Here is an 18223-nt window from a genome sequence, read left to right as displayed (position 1 = left end):
AAAATAAAAAGAAAATCATTTTAGCGCAGAGAAATATTCTCTCCGTGTTATTCTGCATTATTCAGATGTTATTGTGGTGATATTCATATGTTATTTTGCTCTGTGTTATAATAACACATTAAAACATCAATACCACCACAATAACACCTGAATAATGCGACTCTGTGTTATAATAACACATTAAAGCATCAATACCAACACCTAAATAATATGAAATAATACATAAATAATGAGCATAGCTCCACGTTAATATTTTTCCGGGTGTTACATAATTAAATTTCTGCAAAATGAAATGATAATATTTGCAATATAATTTGAAAATTTTGAGTTACGAATGAAAGAACTTGCAGCCATTATAACCATTTTGCTGAAAGTGGAAAGTTGTTCTGGAGGAGCCGACTGCAGTTGCAGCAGAGCAGATGACAATGGGGGAAAGAGGAGGAAAAAGAAGCCTCAATCGTAACAGCCATTTTTGGTTTTTTCGGTACTGTAATCTCTTTGCTTCCAGCACGCAACCTCCGTGAGTGTACGAAGAGCAATGGATTAGAAGTGGGAGTTAGACTGCAGAGATGTCTTCTTATCAGTAGCGAAAGAACTCTCCTCTTCCTCCCTCGCATTCGGTTCTCTTTCACTGTTTGTTGGACTCTAAGATCAAGTCAGGCAGCTGCGCAAGGTAGTTTTTCTCTCTTTCTTGATTCTTTTTTATTTTTCATCAGTTTGCTGGTTTCTTTGAGTTCAATCTGCACGTCGTGATCATCTTTCTGTACGTTTCTGAATTTGTGGTTTCCCTCGCTTTTCTCATTGTTCAGTCATGGATCATCTTCTTCGTGTGCTTTAGTTTTCCTCGTTGGAATTTACTTGTGGATTCAACTACTGTGGGTTGGCGATTCTTCGGTAATCCAATTTTTGGTTTCAAGGGTTTTTAATGTTGTTTCGTTATAGCATTCTGGAGAAATGAAAGGAGCACGAACGTTGCCTCATTGATGGCAGTGGTTCTTCTTGGGAATAGTTGTATTATTTTAATATCTCGCTCTGTGCTTTACTCTTCGTTATAAATGTGTTTTTTTATTTGGCTTGGAAAAGCGGTATGCCAACCCAGACCTCAGCTAATAAAAACTTCCAATCGAGGCTCCTAGTTATCGGGATTCTCGGAGGATTTCCGCCATGTTTATTTGCCGCCGTCCTATGAGAGGCGTAGCAGGGATAATCGCTTTTACTACATTTTGTGTAGTCTTTTTGCACCAGGAAAGCTGGTTTCTTCTCGTAAATTGCTGCTTTATTTTCATAGCAATGGATGCCTGCTCGTTTGGGAGTAGCAGTACTTGTTTACCTTTTTTATCTCTCCAGTTTTCCTGCTCCGTATCGCTTCTTATTCTTCAGTCCCAGCATCTATTGTTCTCTTCAGGCGAACAACAACAGATATGCGAGGTTAGGGCGTTTCTTTCTTTCTCGAATGCTTTCTTTCTCCAGAGAGTTCAAAGTTTGAAGGTAGCGGTCTTCCTGCTTCTTTCACATCGCACGCGACAAGATAATCTGCTAAAAATGTACTGGGCTAGGATCATGAGGTTGGTTGGTAAAGGGAAAGTCTTTGATACTCATCTTTGTTTGGTTGCTGCTAAATCTCTGTTATTTCTCTGCTTTGTCTTCTAGTATTCTTCACTTTGTTGATTGGGTGACTTTTGTATTTATTGCTTATTGTCCTCTTGTGATTATCTGAGGTTGCCGTGGCCGCCTTTTGTTTTACCCCGGAATGTCTTATTTAAGGGTTTAATTTTAAACGCATTTGCAGTTTTATTAAATTCTATAAATTTGAATATATTAAGTACTGTCAACAACAAAATTTAATAAATTTGAGATTTATGGAAAAATTAAGGAGTTGAGAAGTAACTGGATTTACTAAATCCTAGATTTAAAATTACCATTTTTATGTCTGCCAAGATTTGAGTTAAATTTTACCTAAAACCGTTACGATATACCCCTTAATTTTTCTGTCATATGCTCTGTTTTTTTTAGAATAATTTGTGAGAACCAAATGCAAATATTAGCAAAATTAGTGTAACAACAACAGGAACAAAAACTTCAATCACTTAGGCAACTGCTCTAACCGCTCCTATGTTATTTTGAACTTTGTTCTTGTCATCTTCCTGCTAATTTGACTAGGAATCTTGTCTCTCTTCAGTACATTTTGAAGAGGGGAAAAAAAAAAACTTGGCAATACTTGTTGCAGAGTTTTACTAGAATATTATATCTACTGGTTTTTACATTCCTCTTGCATCAGGATTGTAATTTGATCATACTTGCTGGTGCTTGTTTTATTTTGTTTTCTTTTTTAACGGCATTCTTGATTGTTTCTTAACTTTTCTGCATGCTCTGTAACCAATTTGGGCTGATCAAGCTTCTCCAAGTAGTTCTCCATTAGTTCATGCTCTTGTTATGCATACATGCAGCTAAGAAACAAAATGTTATGGCAGTTTCTCACCTTTATTATGCCTTTTCATCGTTTAATTAGCAATAAAGCTTAAAGCTAAGTACGTACTGAAACCTATTCAATAGAGTTTCCTGCCAGAAAAAGTGAGAGTTTGTTAACTTTTTCTTTGAGGGTTATTTATAGGCATGAGGCATGTGTGTGAAGTATATTTTTGTAATTTAGTTTATTGTTTGATGTAGAGATGAACCATGGTATCTAAATTTCGTTAGTTTTCTTAGATAAGTATTCTGTTTAATTTTAATGATCGGTGGCTATCTAATTTAAGATCTTTTCTTGTTCATTTTTTAAGATCAATGGAAACCAACTCAAAATCTATTCACACTTAATTTTTCAATATGGTGGCTGGATAACTTAAACTCCATTGACACTTAGCTCTTCACCTCTACCACTTCTTGATATAACTACGAAAAAAGGAAGTAGATGGTTTCATGCTTCCCACAACAAGATGTGCGGGGGATGCCAAGGCACTGCCATGTAAATGATAATTTCCCAAAAAACTACATTAGGAGACTTAATAGGAATGAGTGACTCCCAACATTGCAAAAATGAAAATACATCATAAGGTCTCTTTTACCCAAAAGAACAAGAGTAAATAATTGTGTCCTTGAATACTATAATCATAGTTTTGAATATGCTCTGCATTAGTTGACATTTCACTGGAAGCGCGTAGCGTGGAGCAACAACTGGTCCATCAGAGAAAAATGCAAGATTTTGGACCCAATAAAATTAGGAGTAAGCCAAAACATAAAAATCACAATGTCTATATAAAGATTTTGTTTGATATTCTATACTCACGATAAGCATAAAACTCAATTATCAAGCCTACTAAACCATCGATCCATACAAAAGAGAGCAATCTCCCAGCTCTTTTGAGTTTGGAACAAGTTTGTTTTAAGAAAGTGAATCATTATTGACCACAAAATGTTAACAAGCACTAAAACAACACCAAAAAATTCATATTGGTTGCAAAATTCCATGTCTTTATGAATTTTTCAATTCTTCAACTTTCATTCCATGTCAAGTTGAAGCTACTACCTTTTTTGCTTCATCAGATGTTGTTAATCATCTCAGCTATCAGCATACAACTAATTCATGTGTTGTCACAATTTCATTTTTCAGAAAGGTTTGACTATATTTTTTTCGTTATTTCTGTCATATTGAAGAATAAAACTGTTCCTAAGATATTTATTTAATGATCCAATCTAACACCATTCTAAAATCAGCTCACTAGGTTGTCTGGACCTAATCTTGATTTGAACCATACCTTGTAAATTAGATTTATTTCATGCTTGGTCTGAGTCAAGAATTAATTCAATTTAGTCATTCCTTAATTTTCTATACAAAATGCTTAGTTCAACATATGCACATGCATCAATATATCTAGAGACACACCTTATGAGCACATAATTGCATATATGCATGATTCAGAATGTAAGTACATGCATGAATACCTGTATACTCCCATTCATGCATTTATCTATATAGATTTAAATCCGATCTCAAAGATATTCATGCATTTATCTATATACATTTAAATCCGATCTCAAATATGTTGATTTGTTCTATTCCTGTTCAATTTGAGCCTTATGTCTTGTGAGTAATCCCATTGATTTTGATTTGAGCCAAAAAAAAAAACATTTTTTTAGGGAAAAAAACCATTTTCTTAAGTCTGAATGAAGATGATCTAAACTATCGCCTTAACATCCACACTCACACAAAACCAAAATTTTCCAGTGTCGAACCCGCTTTGATTTTTAATGTATTCTATTTGAAATTTAGGTAAAAGAATATATTTCAGTATCAACTTAGTCTGATTTTAAGCATTATTTCTATCTAATTTTTGCTCATAACATATTTTATTCTAATAAAAAATGGATACCATCTTAAAAGCAAATAAAAGAGAAGCCGTAGCAGTGGAAGAATGAAACAATTCAATGTTATACTATCCTAAAATGTACAAAGCCAGCCCTAGTTTTAGATTACAGCATGTAAGAAAGGAAAAGACCAAACCACACTATGCAACAACAAAATAAACCAGACTGGTTCAATGTCCGATTGAATCGAACCAAAACACTAAATAGGTACATCAACACCCCCCTTCAAATTGATCATCTTTGTCAACGATTGTCAATTTGCTATGAAGAGACTTGAACCTTGAAGTGGGAACAGATTTGGTAAAGAGATATGCAAATTGATCATTAATGTTGACGTAATGAACCATTAGAACTTTGTTTTTGATGCATTCTCGGATATAGTGACGATCAATCTTTTTTTGCTTGGCGCGAGCGTGGAATACTGAATTATTGGCAAGTACAATGGCTGAGGTATTGTCACAGTAAAGAAGTTTAGGAGCAGCAAGAGTAATTTGAAAATCTTGAAGTAGACGTCATAGCCAGACAATCTCAGTCGCCGTTGTGGCTAAAGCTTTATATTCAGTTTCAGTAGAGGACCGAGCAATGGAAGCTTGATTTTTAACTGTCCAGGAAACAAGTGTAGATCCAAGAAATATGCAGAAGCTTGTAGTCGATTTTCGATTAGTAGGATCACCAACCTAATCAACATCAACAAAAGCGGTGAGTTCGAATGACCCTTGGATGATTGGTAAGCCAAGAGAAACAGAGCCTTGTAAATAACGAAGGGTACACCTCAACTGCTGAAAGCTGTTATGAGTTGGTTGATGTATTGTTTGACAAGAGTGATTAACCACATAAGTTATATCATGTTGCGTGAGAGTCAAGTACTGTAAAGAATCAATTAGTTTACAATAAAAAAAAGGATCATGAAGGAGAGTATGATTAGAGAGATCAGAAGACTTTATGGTATAGGTATAGGTTTAGAATTTGCCATTCCTGAATATGGAGAATTTGTTGAGTGTAATTTGCTTGATTGAGATATAAACCATAGGTAGTATGAGTAGCTTGGATACCAAGAAACTCGGAGATGGGTTCCAAAGTTTTCATTTTAAATTTGGTGTGTACGCTTGAAGAATAATATCAATGGTTTGAGAGTCATTTCGATTATTAAATTGTCATCCACATATATTAGAATATAGATATGAATATTGCTGTATTGGTAGTCGTAGAGAGACAAATCGACTGAGCTAACATGAAAGTGGAGAAACTGAAGATATGTCGTGAGGGTATGATGCATAATTGACTTTTTTGAGTTTGCAAATGTAAGTGGGATGAAGTTGATCGAAAAAGCCTTGAGCTTGCTGCATATAGATGGTCTTATATGGATCTCCATGATGAAATACATTGGATAAATCAAGTTGAAGGATTTGCCATTTGTAGGTAACCGTTATGGTGAGGAAGACCCTGATCGTAGTAATTTTGGCAATCGGGCTGAAGGTTTCAAGTTAGTCTTTGCCTTCTTATTCTTTAAACGCCTGAGCCATAAGTCGAGCCTTATACCAAGCCACTGTTCTGTTAGAATTATGTTTAGACTTGAAGGTCCACCTTCAACCAAGAATATTATACTGGGACGTGGGAGGTACCAATTCCCATGTCCCTTAATCTTATAAAGCTTGAAATTCAGAACACATAGCATTTCTCCAATGTTCATGTTTAATATCCATAGAGTGAGTAGTGGGATCATTAGTTATTTGATGATTAAGATTGAGAATTTGGCAAGGTTTAATGCTTACAATTTTAGTTCTAGTGAGCATGGAATGTGAGGAAAAAGGAGGTAAAAGGGTGTAAGGGGAGGCTCACAATTTATTGGTTGAGACAATTCAGTAGAGATGAGAGCAGGTTGAGTGTCACAAGCTAGTGAGAAATGCAATTTGGTATCTACAGGGGCACAGAAGGGATGCCTGGGCGAATGGGATGCAATTCGGTTGGGAGAGAGGTGAGACAATTGAGTTAAAAAATAGCAGTGGAGGGAACCAATAAAAGGGGAGGTAGAGAGGAAGCAAGCGAGATATTATGTGAAGAAGAAATATGTTTTCACTAAAAGGGAAACATGCGTTCATTAAAGATAACATAATGAGATGTAGATGCTATTAGTAGAAATACCTAGACATTTACCACTTTTTTGAGAGGGGGCATAACCGAAAACCATACATTCTTTGGATAAACTTTTAAGTTTAAGATTGAGATAGGGCTTGAGCCTAGGAAAACATTGACATCCAAATATTTTTAAGTGGTGATAATTCAGCCATTAATGGAATAATATTTTAGATGGTGATTTATATTATAACTTTTTGGTAGGTAATCGTTTAATAAGATAACATGTAGTGAGTAAAGTATGAGCTCAAATATGAGTAGGTTAATAAGCATCATGTAAAAGGGTGTGAACCGTTTCCATAGATATCTGTGCTTTCGTTCGACAATGCCATTTCGTTCGGGTCTATAAGGTCAGGTGTATTGGTGTTGAATGTTGAATTGAGCAAGATTATTATTAAATTTAGCGTTTCACTATTCACCGCCACCATTAGTTCTTAGGATTTTTATATAATAATTGAGTTGATTTTCAACAAGACATTTAAATTCTTTAAATTTAATGAAAGTTTTATCTTTATATTTAAGCAGATATACTCAAATAAAACGAGAAAAATCATCAACAAAAGTGACATATTATTTATAATTTTCATTAGAGGAGGTGGGAGAAGGAGCCTAAACATTAGAGTGAATAATTTGCAGAGATGTTGTAGCCTTGATACTGGTTTTGGAGAAAATTAATTTCCGACTTTTGAACAAATTATATGTTATACAAGAGGTTTTGGGGCTAACATTCTATAAACTAGAAACTATTACTTGTTGAATGTGATTGTGAGGATGCTCAAGTCGTTTGTGTCAAAGATTTAAAACATGCTGAACATATATAAGATCTAGGTCTGGAGGAGTGGTGGAGTTAATTGGCGGAAGTTGAATTGGGTACAAACCTTGAATGCAAGGCCCTTCAAGAACTTTATTGATTTGCACATCCTTAATTAATTAGCCATTAGTAGTAAAGGTAATAATACAAGAGTTTTTTTAGTATTTAACTTGTGAACTGAAAGTAGATTGTATGCTAAGTTAGGTACATGATGGATATTTGAAATTAAGAGCTTACGAGTGGGAGTAGGAAGCAACCCTTGACGAATGTGAGCAATAGGAAGTTGTTGGCTATTTCCTACGGATATAGAGATACCACTTTTATATTCTTGGATGTTGTGAAGTTGATTTGAGTTGACGATAAGTTGTTGGGTAGCACCGCCGTCCAAAATCCATTGCTGGTCTGAGTTGGATATAAAATCTGAAGTAAGAGTGATTGTGGGCTGATAGGTACGATCGTGTCTGTTCCAACATTTAAAAATGGAGTGCCCAACTTTGTTACATATTTGGCAGGTAATTTCCAATTTTTGGACAAATTACATGATATACAAGAGGTTTTTGGGCTAACATTTTGTAAATAAGAAGCTAGTACCTGCTGAATGTGATTGTGAGGATGCTTAAGTTGTCTGTGCCAAAAATTTGGAACATGTTGAACAGATATAAGCGCTAGGTCTGGTGGAGTCAATTGGAAGAAGTTGAATTGGGCACAAACCTTGAATGTAAGGCCCTTGAAGAAATCTGTTGGTTTGCACATCCTTAATTGAGTAGTCGTTCACATTAAAAGTAATAAGTCAAGAGTTTTTGAGTAGTTAACTTGTGAATTGAAAGTAGATTGCATGCTAAGTTAGGTACATGAGGGATATTTGAAAGTAAGAGCTTACGAGTGGGAGTAGGAGGCAACCCTTGACGAATGTAAGCAATAGGAAGTTGTTGGCCATTTTCTACATATACAAAGTTGTTACCCTTGTAGTCTTGGATGTTCTGAATCTGATTTGAGTTGGCGGTAAGATGTTGAGTAGCGCCGCTTTCCAATATACACTGTTGGTCTGAGTTGGATATAGCATCTAAGATAAGAGCAAGTGTGGGCTTAACTTTGTTGCATATTTGGCAAATAAGAAGTGATAGGTATGATCGTGCCTATTCCAACATTTAAAAATGAAGGGCCTAACTTTGTTGCATATTTGGCAAGTAAGGTCCAATTTTGGACAAAATACATGATATACCAGAGGTTTTGGGGTTACATTTTGTAAACAAGAAACTAGTACTTGGTGAATATGATTGTGTAGATGCTCAAGTTGTCTGTGCCAAAGATTTTGAACATGTTGAATAGGTTTAAGAGCTGGGTCTAGAGGAGTGGTGGAGTCAATTAGAGGAAGTTGTATTAGGTACAAACCTTGAATGCAAGGCCCTTCAAGAACTTTGTTGGTTTGCACATCCTTAATTGAGTAGTCGTTAGCATAATAATGCAAGAGTTTTTGAGTAGTTAACTTATGAACTAAAAGTAGATTGTATGCTAAGTTAGGTACATGATGGATATTTGAAAGTAAGAGCTTACGAGTGGGAGTAGGAAGCAACCCTTGACGAATGTGAGCAATAGGAAGTTTTTGGCCATTTCCTACGGATATAGAGCTATCACCCTTATAGTCTTGGATGTTGTGAAGCTGATTTGTGTTGACTGTAAGATGTTGAGTAGCTCCGCTGTCCAAGATCCAGTGTTGGTCTGAATTGGATATAGAATCTGAAATATGAGTGATTGTGGGCTGACATGTATGATCTGCCAATTCCAACATTTAAAAACGGAGTACCCAAATTTGTTACATTTTTGGCAAGTAATATTATTTTTGCGGCTGTCGGAGACATTCCAAAATCCATTTGGGGACTGCCCTTTGGATGGACCAAAGCGGTTCTTTTAAGAACCTAAATTCTACTGATGTCAGTTGGGAGGAGTAGTAGATTGGTTCTTGTTCCTGTTGCGTTTAGGAGCAACCAAAGTAGTAGTTTTATGTTGATGGATTCTGCCTAGGTGAGTTCCTCACTACTGTCGGTCAACTTATTTTTCGATTGATTAATTTTGTTGGAGATTTGTGAGGATGGAGGTTTTGAAGGCATGATAGGTGGAGGGCATTCCATTAAGAGTGTAACATACTATATCTTCAACATCAAGAAATACTCTAGTTGTGGCAAGAATATCTATTTTGTATTTGATGTTGGAATGTTATTGAGTCATGGTTCTATCACCTTTGAGATATTATGGATTTTTAAGTTGGAGAATGCGAGATCTATTGGAGGACTAAAGTCTTCGTTCAGTTGTGTGTCATATTTCTGTATAATTTTCAAGATTAGGGAGATGTGGTAGATTATATGGAGAGACAACAAAGTAGATGACATCGGTGAGATTTTGATCTATAAAGACTCATTTGCAAGAATCAGGATTGGGTATGTTAATTCCTGAAGAATCTTGGATGAAGTTGTTAGGACAACGACAAGAACCATCAAGAAATCCATCATTCCCATTTGCACAGAATAATTTCAGCAATTGTCCCTTCGAGATAGGATGATTGTCAGGGTAAGTGTCGCGGATACAACATTTTTAATATTGCCCAATAGGAATTTGAGTTGGGTAGTGATCGGGCAATCAGTTGGAAGGGAATTGCTTGAATTGTTGGCCATTTCAATGTTAATTGAAGAGTTTGAGTGGGTGCTCATGAGAAAAAAACAGCAGAGAATAAATGAAGAGGGAATGAAGTGGAGAAACTAGAGAAATACGTCTTCTGTAGATCTACCAGAAAGATGGGGCAAGCAGAGTTCTTGAAGGCAAGAATCATGGACAGCGAGCAGCCAACTGTAAAGGAGATGAGATGGAAGAGAATACACCTGTAGGAAGTACTCAATGGTGCAGTTCCCAGGAAGAAGAAAAACAAAGCGTGCCAAAATAGGAGAGAGGTTGCCGAGAGGTAGTTTGATCTGATACCGTAAAAGCAAATAAAAGAGAAGAGATAACAGTGGAAGAATGGAACAATTCAATATTAGATCCCATCCTAAAATGTACAAAGCGAGTCCTATTTATAGATTACAGCAGGTAAGAAAGGAAAAGACCAAACCACGCTAAGCAACAACAAAATAAACCGGACCGGTTCAATGTACAAGTGAACTGAACGAGAACACTAAATAGGTACATTAACATATCTAACATTTCAACTTCCAAATTTTAGCACGATCTAAAATTTGTTGGCTCTTCTATGCTTATTATTGCTAAAAAGGCATTCTACAACCATACTGACTTTGTTGCCATGTAATGCAAATATATTTTGCACTGTATTTTGTTATAAATATCATTGTAGAATTGCTGGAAATGAATATTGGATAAATTTAATTTCTTGAACAACCTTAAAAGTTTTAATACGATGCCCTATAGGGGTATCAACTGATATGCACTGTAACTTTTGCTGTGCTTTGCCCTCGTGGGATTCAGGTGTGTTAGGATTAGCCTTTTCTGCCCACTGGAATTTGTTTTTTCATCTTTTGTGCCAAAGTGTGCACGACCAAGAGTGACTCCCCCAATTAATGTATGGGTGAATTGCAGTGGTCCCGTTTGGTGCAAATGTCCTTAAATGAAGCTTTAAATTTTTACATTATTTATATCCTTTTTGCGTGAATTTCCTAGATGGAACACTCTTGGACATCACTGAGTTATGCTTTGTGCTAGCTCCGAACAAAATTGCAGTGGTCTCTCCCAATTAATGTATGGGTGAATTGCAGTGGTCCTGTTTGGTGCAAAAGTCCTTAAATGAAGCTTTAAATTTTTACATTATTTATATCCTTTTTGCGTGAATTTCCTAGATGGAACACTTTTGGACCTCACTGAGTTATGCTTTGTGCTAGTTCCGACAAAATTTTCTTTTCAAGAAGAAAATCTTGAAGAAATCTTTCGAACATTTGAAGTTTTTACTAATGGAGTAAACAATTTGAAATTACACTAGTTGAGGTGTCAACTGGTACGCACACTTTTGAGTTTGAATTTTGTTTTTGCTAAACCGTTGAATGCCTTTTATTTACAACCTTTTTGCAAGTTGCACCACTTTACACATTCATTTGCTTGAAAATTCTGATGTTTATGATACTGTTTTGTTTGGACAAGCTGAATAAATACTTTATTTGTTATTTGATGTGAGACTTCATCCTATGTTTAATGTGAAGTTTGAGGTACTTACTTTCCACCTATACCTCCAGAACATTTCTAGTAGAGTATTGCTTTCTTAATGTTGGTCGCACTCTCTACTAGCTCTTCAGTTGTTATCAAAGATAGTTAGAGAATTTTTTATGTTGATTGGAGATGTTCCACATTTTCATTCTCACAAATCTTCAAGATGGCAACTCGAGAAGCTATTTTCGAATGGAGTGTTGTTGTTGCAGACTTGTTTACAGTTAGAGATCCACAATTGATGCAGATAACATTGTTTTTTAAGTTATAGGCACAGAAACATTTCTTTTTGTTTTTGTTTAGATATTACGGAGGTTTAGAATTATATATGTTGATATTCTAAGATGGTTTAGCATGCGCTTAATAGAGCTCCTGCTTCTAATTGATTGGTTCTCTTTTACCACTAACAAAGACAACAACCTCTTAATCATGTTTAATTGTTGCATTAAATACTTCTTTAATTGCTGCATGTCTATCATAATCTTTGAGGTTTTAGCATAATCCTATAAAATAAAGTAAGATTGTAATTTAATTTGCATGGGAAACAACACTTCTTCATCGGACAGTCTTCAGTCTGTTTTCTTTTTTTGCTTAACAGATACAGTTTGTGCAAAGTTCGAAGATAACTCTAAATTCTACACTAGCAGAAGTTGCACTACAGGGATGTCCATCGAAGCACAAAAGACAATGGCATATCGAGCAAATGTATCCATTGCTCTCTTCATCTGCTGTGTTTCCTTGCCCAGTGCAGTATACAGCAGGGATACAGAGAAACTCCTTGCTCTTAGGTCTTCATTTATTGGAGAGAAACACCTCATTCCAAGCTGGTTTGATGACAAAAGGACACCATGCCAGTGGTTAGGTGTAAAATGCAGTAAACATGGAGATGTGGAAAAAATAGATTTATCTTCCACGGCTCTAAACCTTCCTATCCCCAGCTGTATCGGGCAATTCAGTTTTCTAATGCTTCTCAACTTGAGCAGCTGTGATCTCTTTGGTCAAATTCCAGAAACACTCGGGGATCTGTGGAATCTCCAGTATTTGGATCTAAGCAATAATCAGCTTTCTGGAGCTGTTCCTATTTCACTTGCCAACTTGACGAAGCTAATACAGTTATTACTTAGTTCGAACATGTTGCATGGAAGCTTGGGCCCCATCATTAGGCAGTCCAAAGATCTCAGAATACTCGGTATTTCTGGGAATGCTTTCTCTGGAAGCCTCCCCATGGAGTTGGGGAATCTACAGAAGCTTGAGGTTCTAGAGTTTAGCATGAACTCTTTTACTGGGAGTCTTCCAGAAAGCCTTGGGAATCTGACCCATCTCACAAACTTAGATGGAAGCCATAATGGGCTAACCGGAACAATATTTTCTGACCCTAGTTCTCTTTTCAACCTCAAGACACTGGACCTCTCTTATAACAGCTTTACAGGGCCTTTAAGTGCAGATGTTGGAAAGTTGACAAGTTTATTATCTTTATGGTTGGGTCCTAATGGCTTCAATGGCAGTATTCCAGAGGAAATTGGAAATCTGGAACAGCTAGAAACCTTTTCAATTCCAAGCTGCAAGTTCACAGGGAAAATTCCGAGGGAGATCTCCAAACTCAAGAACTTAATAGACCTGGACATATCTGACAACTTCTTTGAAGGGGGGCTGCCTCCAGGTATTGGGGAACTGACAAATCTTAATTATCTTGTTGCATCCCATGCTGGACTCACTGGGAAGATACCTGAGGAGTTGGGCAATCTAAAGAATCTGATGATACTGGATCTCTCCTTCAATCACTTGTATGGTCCATTGCCCGATAGTTTATCTGCGCTTGAATCCATCAACTCGTTCCTTGTCGATGATAACCATTTGTTTGGACGAATTCCTAGCTGGTTTTCAAATTGGAGCATGGCACGATTTATCAGTTTGGCGAAGAACGACTTCAGTGGGACTCTGCCTTCTTTAAGACTACATTACTTGACCTCATTCATAGCTGATGCAAACCATTTGTCAGGGGAGATCCCCACTGATATTTGTGAGGCTGAGCTGCTATCTCATTTTTCTCTTGCTGACAATGAGCTCACAGGAAGCATTGAGGAAACCTTCAGAGGATGTTCAAACCTGACTGATTTGATCTTGAACCGGAACAAGTTCTTTGGACAGGTTCCAGCTTATTTATCCCAGTTACCTCTAGTTACCCTAGAGCTTTCACACAACAACTTCTCTGGCTTACTTCCCTCACAATTGTTGCAATCTAAAACCATTGTTGAAATCTATCTATCTGAAAATCAGCTTGGTGGTAGGCTCCCAGAAAGCAGTGGGAGTTTATCTCCTCTTCGGAGGTTGCAGCTTGACAACAATTATTTTGAAGGAGTCATTCCAAAGTCATTTGGCAAATTAAGCAACTTAACTAATTTGTCACTCCATGGGAATAAACTATCTGGCGAGATCCCTATAGATCTCTTCAACTGTACTAACCTGGTAGAGCTTGACATTGGATCAAATAGATTGACTGGATCTATTCCTAAGGCCATATCTCAGCTGAAGCTTCTAGGTGATCTAGTGTTTTCCAACAACCTAATATCTGGTGAAATACCTGATGAAATCTGCGTTGGGTTTCAGCAGGCGCAGCACTCAGATTCTGAATTCAATCAGCATTATGGTGTCCTTGATCTATCTTATAATAATCTGAAAGGCCAGATCCCACAAACAATGAAGAACTGTGTTGAAGTAAGAGAGCTACAGTTGCAAGGAAACATGCTTGGTGGCACCATCCCTTCTGAGCTTAATGGCATGCTGAACCTTGCTGTCCTTGATCTTTCTTTCAATGCTCTTTCAGGTACATTATTGTCTGCACAGCTCTCTTTAAGGAATCTTCAGGGCCTACTTTTATCAAACAACCAGCTTGAGGGTCCAATTCCTGACAATCTTGGCTTGAGAATGCCAAGTTTAGTGAAACTTAACTTATCAAGCAATAGACTTTTTGGCCCTCTTCCTGAATCTCTTTTTGTTATCAAGAGTCTTACTCATTTGGACATTAGCCTAAATTTTCTCTTTGGGTTCATATCAGTTTTCCATTTCATTGGCGGTGGAGTTAGTTCGCTTGTTATATTCAATGCCAGCAATAATTTATTCTCTGGTGCCATACCAGAATCTATTTCAAACCTGACTTCTCTCGCAGTTCTCGATCTTCATAACAACAATTTCAATGGAAGCCTTCCATCTTTATTGTCCAGTCTCAATTCTCTCACTTATCTTGATGTCTCCAACAATAATCTCCAGGATGCCATCCCATGTAAGATTTGCAGCATAGTTGGGCTCTTATTTGTGAATTTCTCTGGCAATAAATTTGACAGTTTTGCACCAGAGAGCTGCAAAATGGCTCAGGCATGTGTTGGGAGTCACAGTATTTTAAAGCCATTGGCTGCGTACCCTTCTTCAAGAGCATTTGGCCGAGCTTTAGTTTGGAGTATTGTTGTTACCATTACATTTCTTTCTGTGCTCATTTTTTTTGCTGTTTTCAAATGGAGGAGACGATACCAAAGGAATTTGGCTATCACTCCTGCCAATAAGACCAATTCATCGGCTATTGAGCCAGCAGCATCCTCTGAGGAGCTTTTGAGCAAGCGATTAAAAGAGCCGGTCAGCATCAACATTGCCACTTTTGAGCATGCTTTGTTTCGCATCACTCTTGCCGATATCACGAAAGCAACCAATGACTTTAGTAAGTCTCATATCATTGGTGATGGTGGATTTGGCACTGTCTATAAGGCGTCTTTACCGGAGAATCGGGTGGTTGCAATCAAGAGGCTCAATGGAGGGAGACACTTTCAGGGTGACAGGGAGTTCCTGGCTGAGATGGAGACTATTGGAAAGGTGAAGCACAGAAACCTTGTCCCGTTACTTGGGTACTGCGTCTTTGGTGAGGAGAGGTTTCTAATCTATGAGTACATGGAAAATGGGAGCTTGGAGCAATGGTTTAGGAAACAGGCTGATACTGATGGAACTCTTGGTTGGTCAGTTAGGTTAAAGATCTGCTTAGGTGCAGCTCGAGGACTATCTTTCCTGCATCATGGTTTTGTCCCTCACATCATTCACCGGGACATGAAATCAAGCAACATTCTACTTGATCAATACTTCGAGCCGAGGGTTGCTGACTTTGGCCTCGCACGTATCATCAGTGCCTGTGAGACTCATGTAAGTACTGACCTTGCTGGGACCTTTGGGTACATCCCACCAGAGTATGGCTTAACAATGAAGGCAACAGCGAAGGGCGATGTTTACAGCTTTGGAGTTGTTTTGTTGGAGTTGTTGACAGGAAGATCTCCGACTGGCCAGGAAGAAGAGAAGGGGGGAGGTAATCTGGTGGAGTGGGTAAGGTGGATGGAGGGCCGTGGAATGGTTGATGAGATATTTGACCCTTCTCTTTTGGCCTTCGACTTATGGAAGGAGCAAATGGTGCGAGTTCTAAAGGTAGCCAAGATGTGTACCTCTGATGAGCCAGCCAAAAGGCCAACAATGGTTGAAGTTGTAAACCTTTTCAAGGAGATTCAGATGATGGATGGATGCGAATGATACAATTTTACGTATGTTTCCAACTTATCTTTTAAATGTATGTTTTTTTCTAAACCTAATGTATATCACTGTTTGGTTGTCCTTGCGTTAGAATTTATGGAAATGTCAATTTAGTCGCAGAATTTATTAAAGTGTCAATTTAGTCCCCAAACTATTTTAATATTGATTGAAATAGTCCCCAATGAGGACAATTAAAGCCCTCATTAAAAGAGTTTAGGGACTAATTTAGTACTTTTATAAATTTTGGAACTAAAATGACTCCTTGCAAATAATTAGTAGACTATTTTGACACTTTACTATATATATATATATATATATATATATATTAAATTGTCAAAATATATATATAGTTTGTATTGTTCAAAACTTCTAAATTAAAGCCAAACTTTTTTATTTATAAATTTGACAAGTGCTTCGAGTTTTAATAGCCAATTGCGTGTTAGTGGGAGGGCAGGGTAGTCTTTAAAAGACTAATTCAGTCGCTTCTTATCAAGAAAAAAAAAAGATGCCATATTTGATATGTTGCGTTTGCAATATTTGCTTGCTAAATTATACTGATCGAGTCGTGGTAATTCTTGTAGTCGAAATGCAACTTCACTATTTTTTTTATGTTTACAAAACTTCATAATGTAGAAATGTTGATTGCCTCAACTTGGTTAACACTGAAGAAACAAGCGAGAATTATTAGATGAATTGCCAAATTCCTTTGCATATTTAACTTGATAAATGTTAGATTGTTCTGGCCTTTTGGTAATTTTTCCCTAAATCTGTATCTGTATGGTTTCTTACTTTGCTAAGGTGGCTTTTGCATATACTTATCAGTTTATTTAAGTACATTTTATACTGTACCCTTACAAGATTCAATAATATGCTCTTCTTTTATTGATGGAATTTAGTTGCTCTGTCAACTTGGAGCAGTTATGTTGCACAACTTAAACAGCTTGGGCAAGTAACTGAAGAGGATGGAAGGAAAGATTTGTAGAAGAGCCCAAGGCAGCTCTATCAAGTTTGATCAGTGATGAACTGAGAATAGTGCTAGGATGGTCTCAAGGTCAGTCTTTTTTTTTTTTTCTTCTCTTTGTTGAAAATGACGATGACTTGGATCTGTGAAATATTTGTGCTTTTGGACCTATTTTGTATTCTGCACTTTGGTTTTTTAAGTTTAGCTCTCTTATATTTTAATTTTTTTATTTTTTTTGGTTATGTTTTAATTTTATTATTATTATTATTATTATTTTGGGTTAATCTTGTCATAGTATTGTAAAGGTTAGGGTTGTAAACGAGCCGAGCTTGAGCAAGCTCAGGCTTGGCTCATGTTCGAATTCGGCTCGTGTTCGAAATTGGATTGTGAACAGTGGATTTGTGTTCGACTCGATTTAAATATTTTTTTTCGTGTTTGGTTCGTGTTCGGCTCGAAATTGGCTCTTTAAAATTAATTGGAAAAAATAAATATAAAATATTGGATTTGAACCTGGACTAAACATATGCAAAAGAAAACACATAACCACATTACAGGAAGAGCTGCTATGGCTTAAACTTAGATATAAATATATATAATCTATTATTATATAAATAATCATATGATGTTATTATTTCGAGCTAAAACAAGCCGAACACGAGCGCACAAAGAGTTGTTCGTGTTTGGCTTATTTATAATTTGAGCTTAAAAAAAGTGTTCGTGTTCGACTCGTTTACTTAACGAACGAGCCGAACACAAGCTATTTAACGAGCTGAATCCGAGTTCTTCGAAAACAACGAGCTTTTTTGACAGCCCTAGTAAATGTATAGCTTATGTTATGTGTGCTTGCTGACAAGAGAGGAGGGGAAGCTGTAGGATTTTTCCAAGACAACTTAGGTTAAAAAAAAACCTTAGGTTTGATTTTTGCCCTTGGATCCAAATACAACTCTAAACAAAATATGAAATTTAAATGTTGACTATTTTTATCATACTAAAGTGTTATTGAGCTTCCATGAATATAGTTATTGAGGACCTGAAAATGGGATTTGTGTTGAGAGAGATTTTATTGTGCCATATGTTCAATATTAGATAGTCTTATCAGATAATTTTCTTTTTTTGCATGTTGTATCAATTTGCCCTGTAATTGTATTCATGCTCTGTATATTTTTCTATTTATCTTATATGTTGCATGCTCCATA

General features: G+C 36.7%; 1 protein-coding gene across 5 annotated transcripts; it reads left to right on the top strand.

Moving 5' to 3' along the window:
- Positions 1–400: 400 nt before the first annotated feature.
- Positions 401–17227, top strand: LOC110024855 (leucine-rich repeat receptor protein kinase MSP1). Of its 5 annotated transcripts, none has more exons than XM_020725032.1 (4): positions 401–673; positions 1406–1488; positions 12105–16077; positions 16963–17227. In XM_020725032.1, the coding sequence occupies exon 3, from the start codon at positions 12170–12172 to the stop codon at positions 16064–16066; it is 3897 nt and encodes a 1298-aa protein (XP_020580691.1). In that variant the 5' UTR covers positions 401–673; positions 1406–1488; positions 12105–12169; the 3' UTR covers positions 16067–16077; positions 16963–17227. The 5 variants fall into 5 exon arrangements, with proteins under 5 accessions (XP_020580691.1, XP_020580692.1, XP_020580689.1 ...); XM_020725033.1 differs by having other exon boundaries at positions 1406–1565; positions 16985–17227; XM_020725030.1 differs by having other exon boundaries at positions 1406–1565.
- Positions 17228–18223: the final 996 nt, after the last annotated feature.

This window comes from Phalaenopsis equestris, unplaced genomic scaffold, assembly GCF_001263595.1.
Source record: "Phalaenopsis equestris unplaced genomic scaffold, ASM126359v1 Scaffold000276, whole genome shotgun sequence".
In the NCBI taxonomy this organism is placed as follows: Eukaryota; Viridiplantae; Streptophyta; class Magnoliopsida; order Asparagales; family Orchidaceae; genus Phalaenopsis; species Phalaenopsis equestris.
This window is presented reverse-complemented; position numbering and strand designations above follow the sequence as displayed.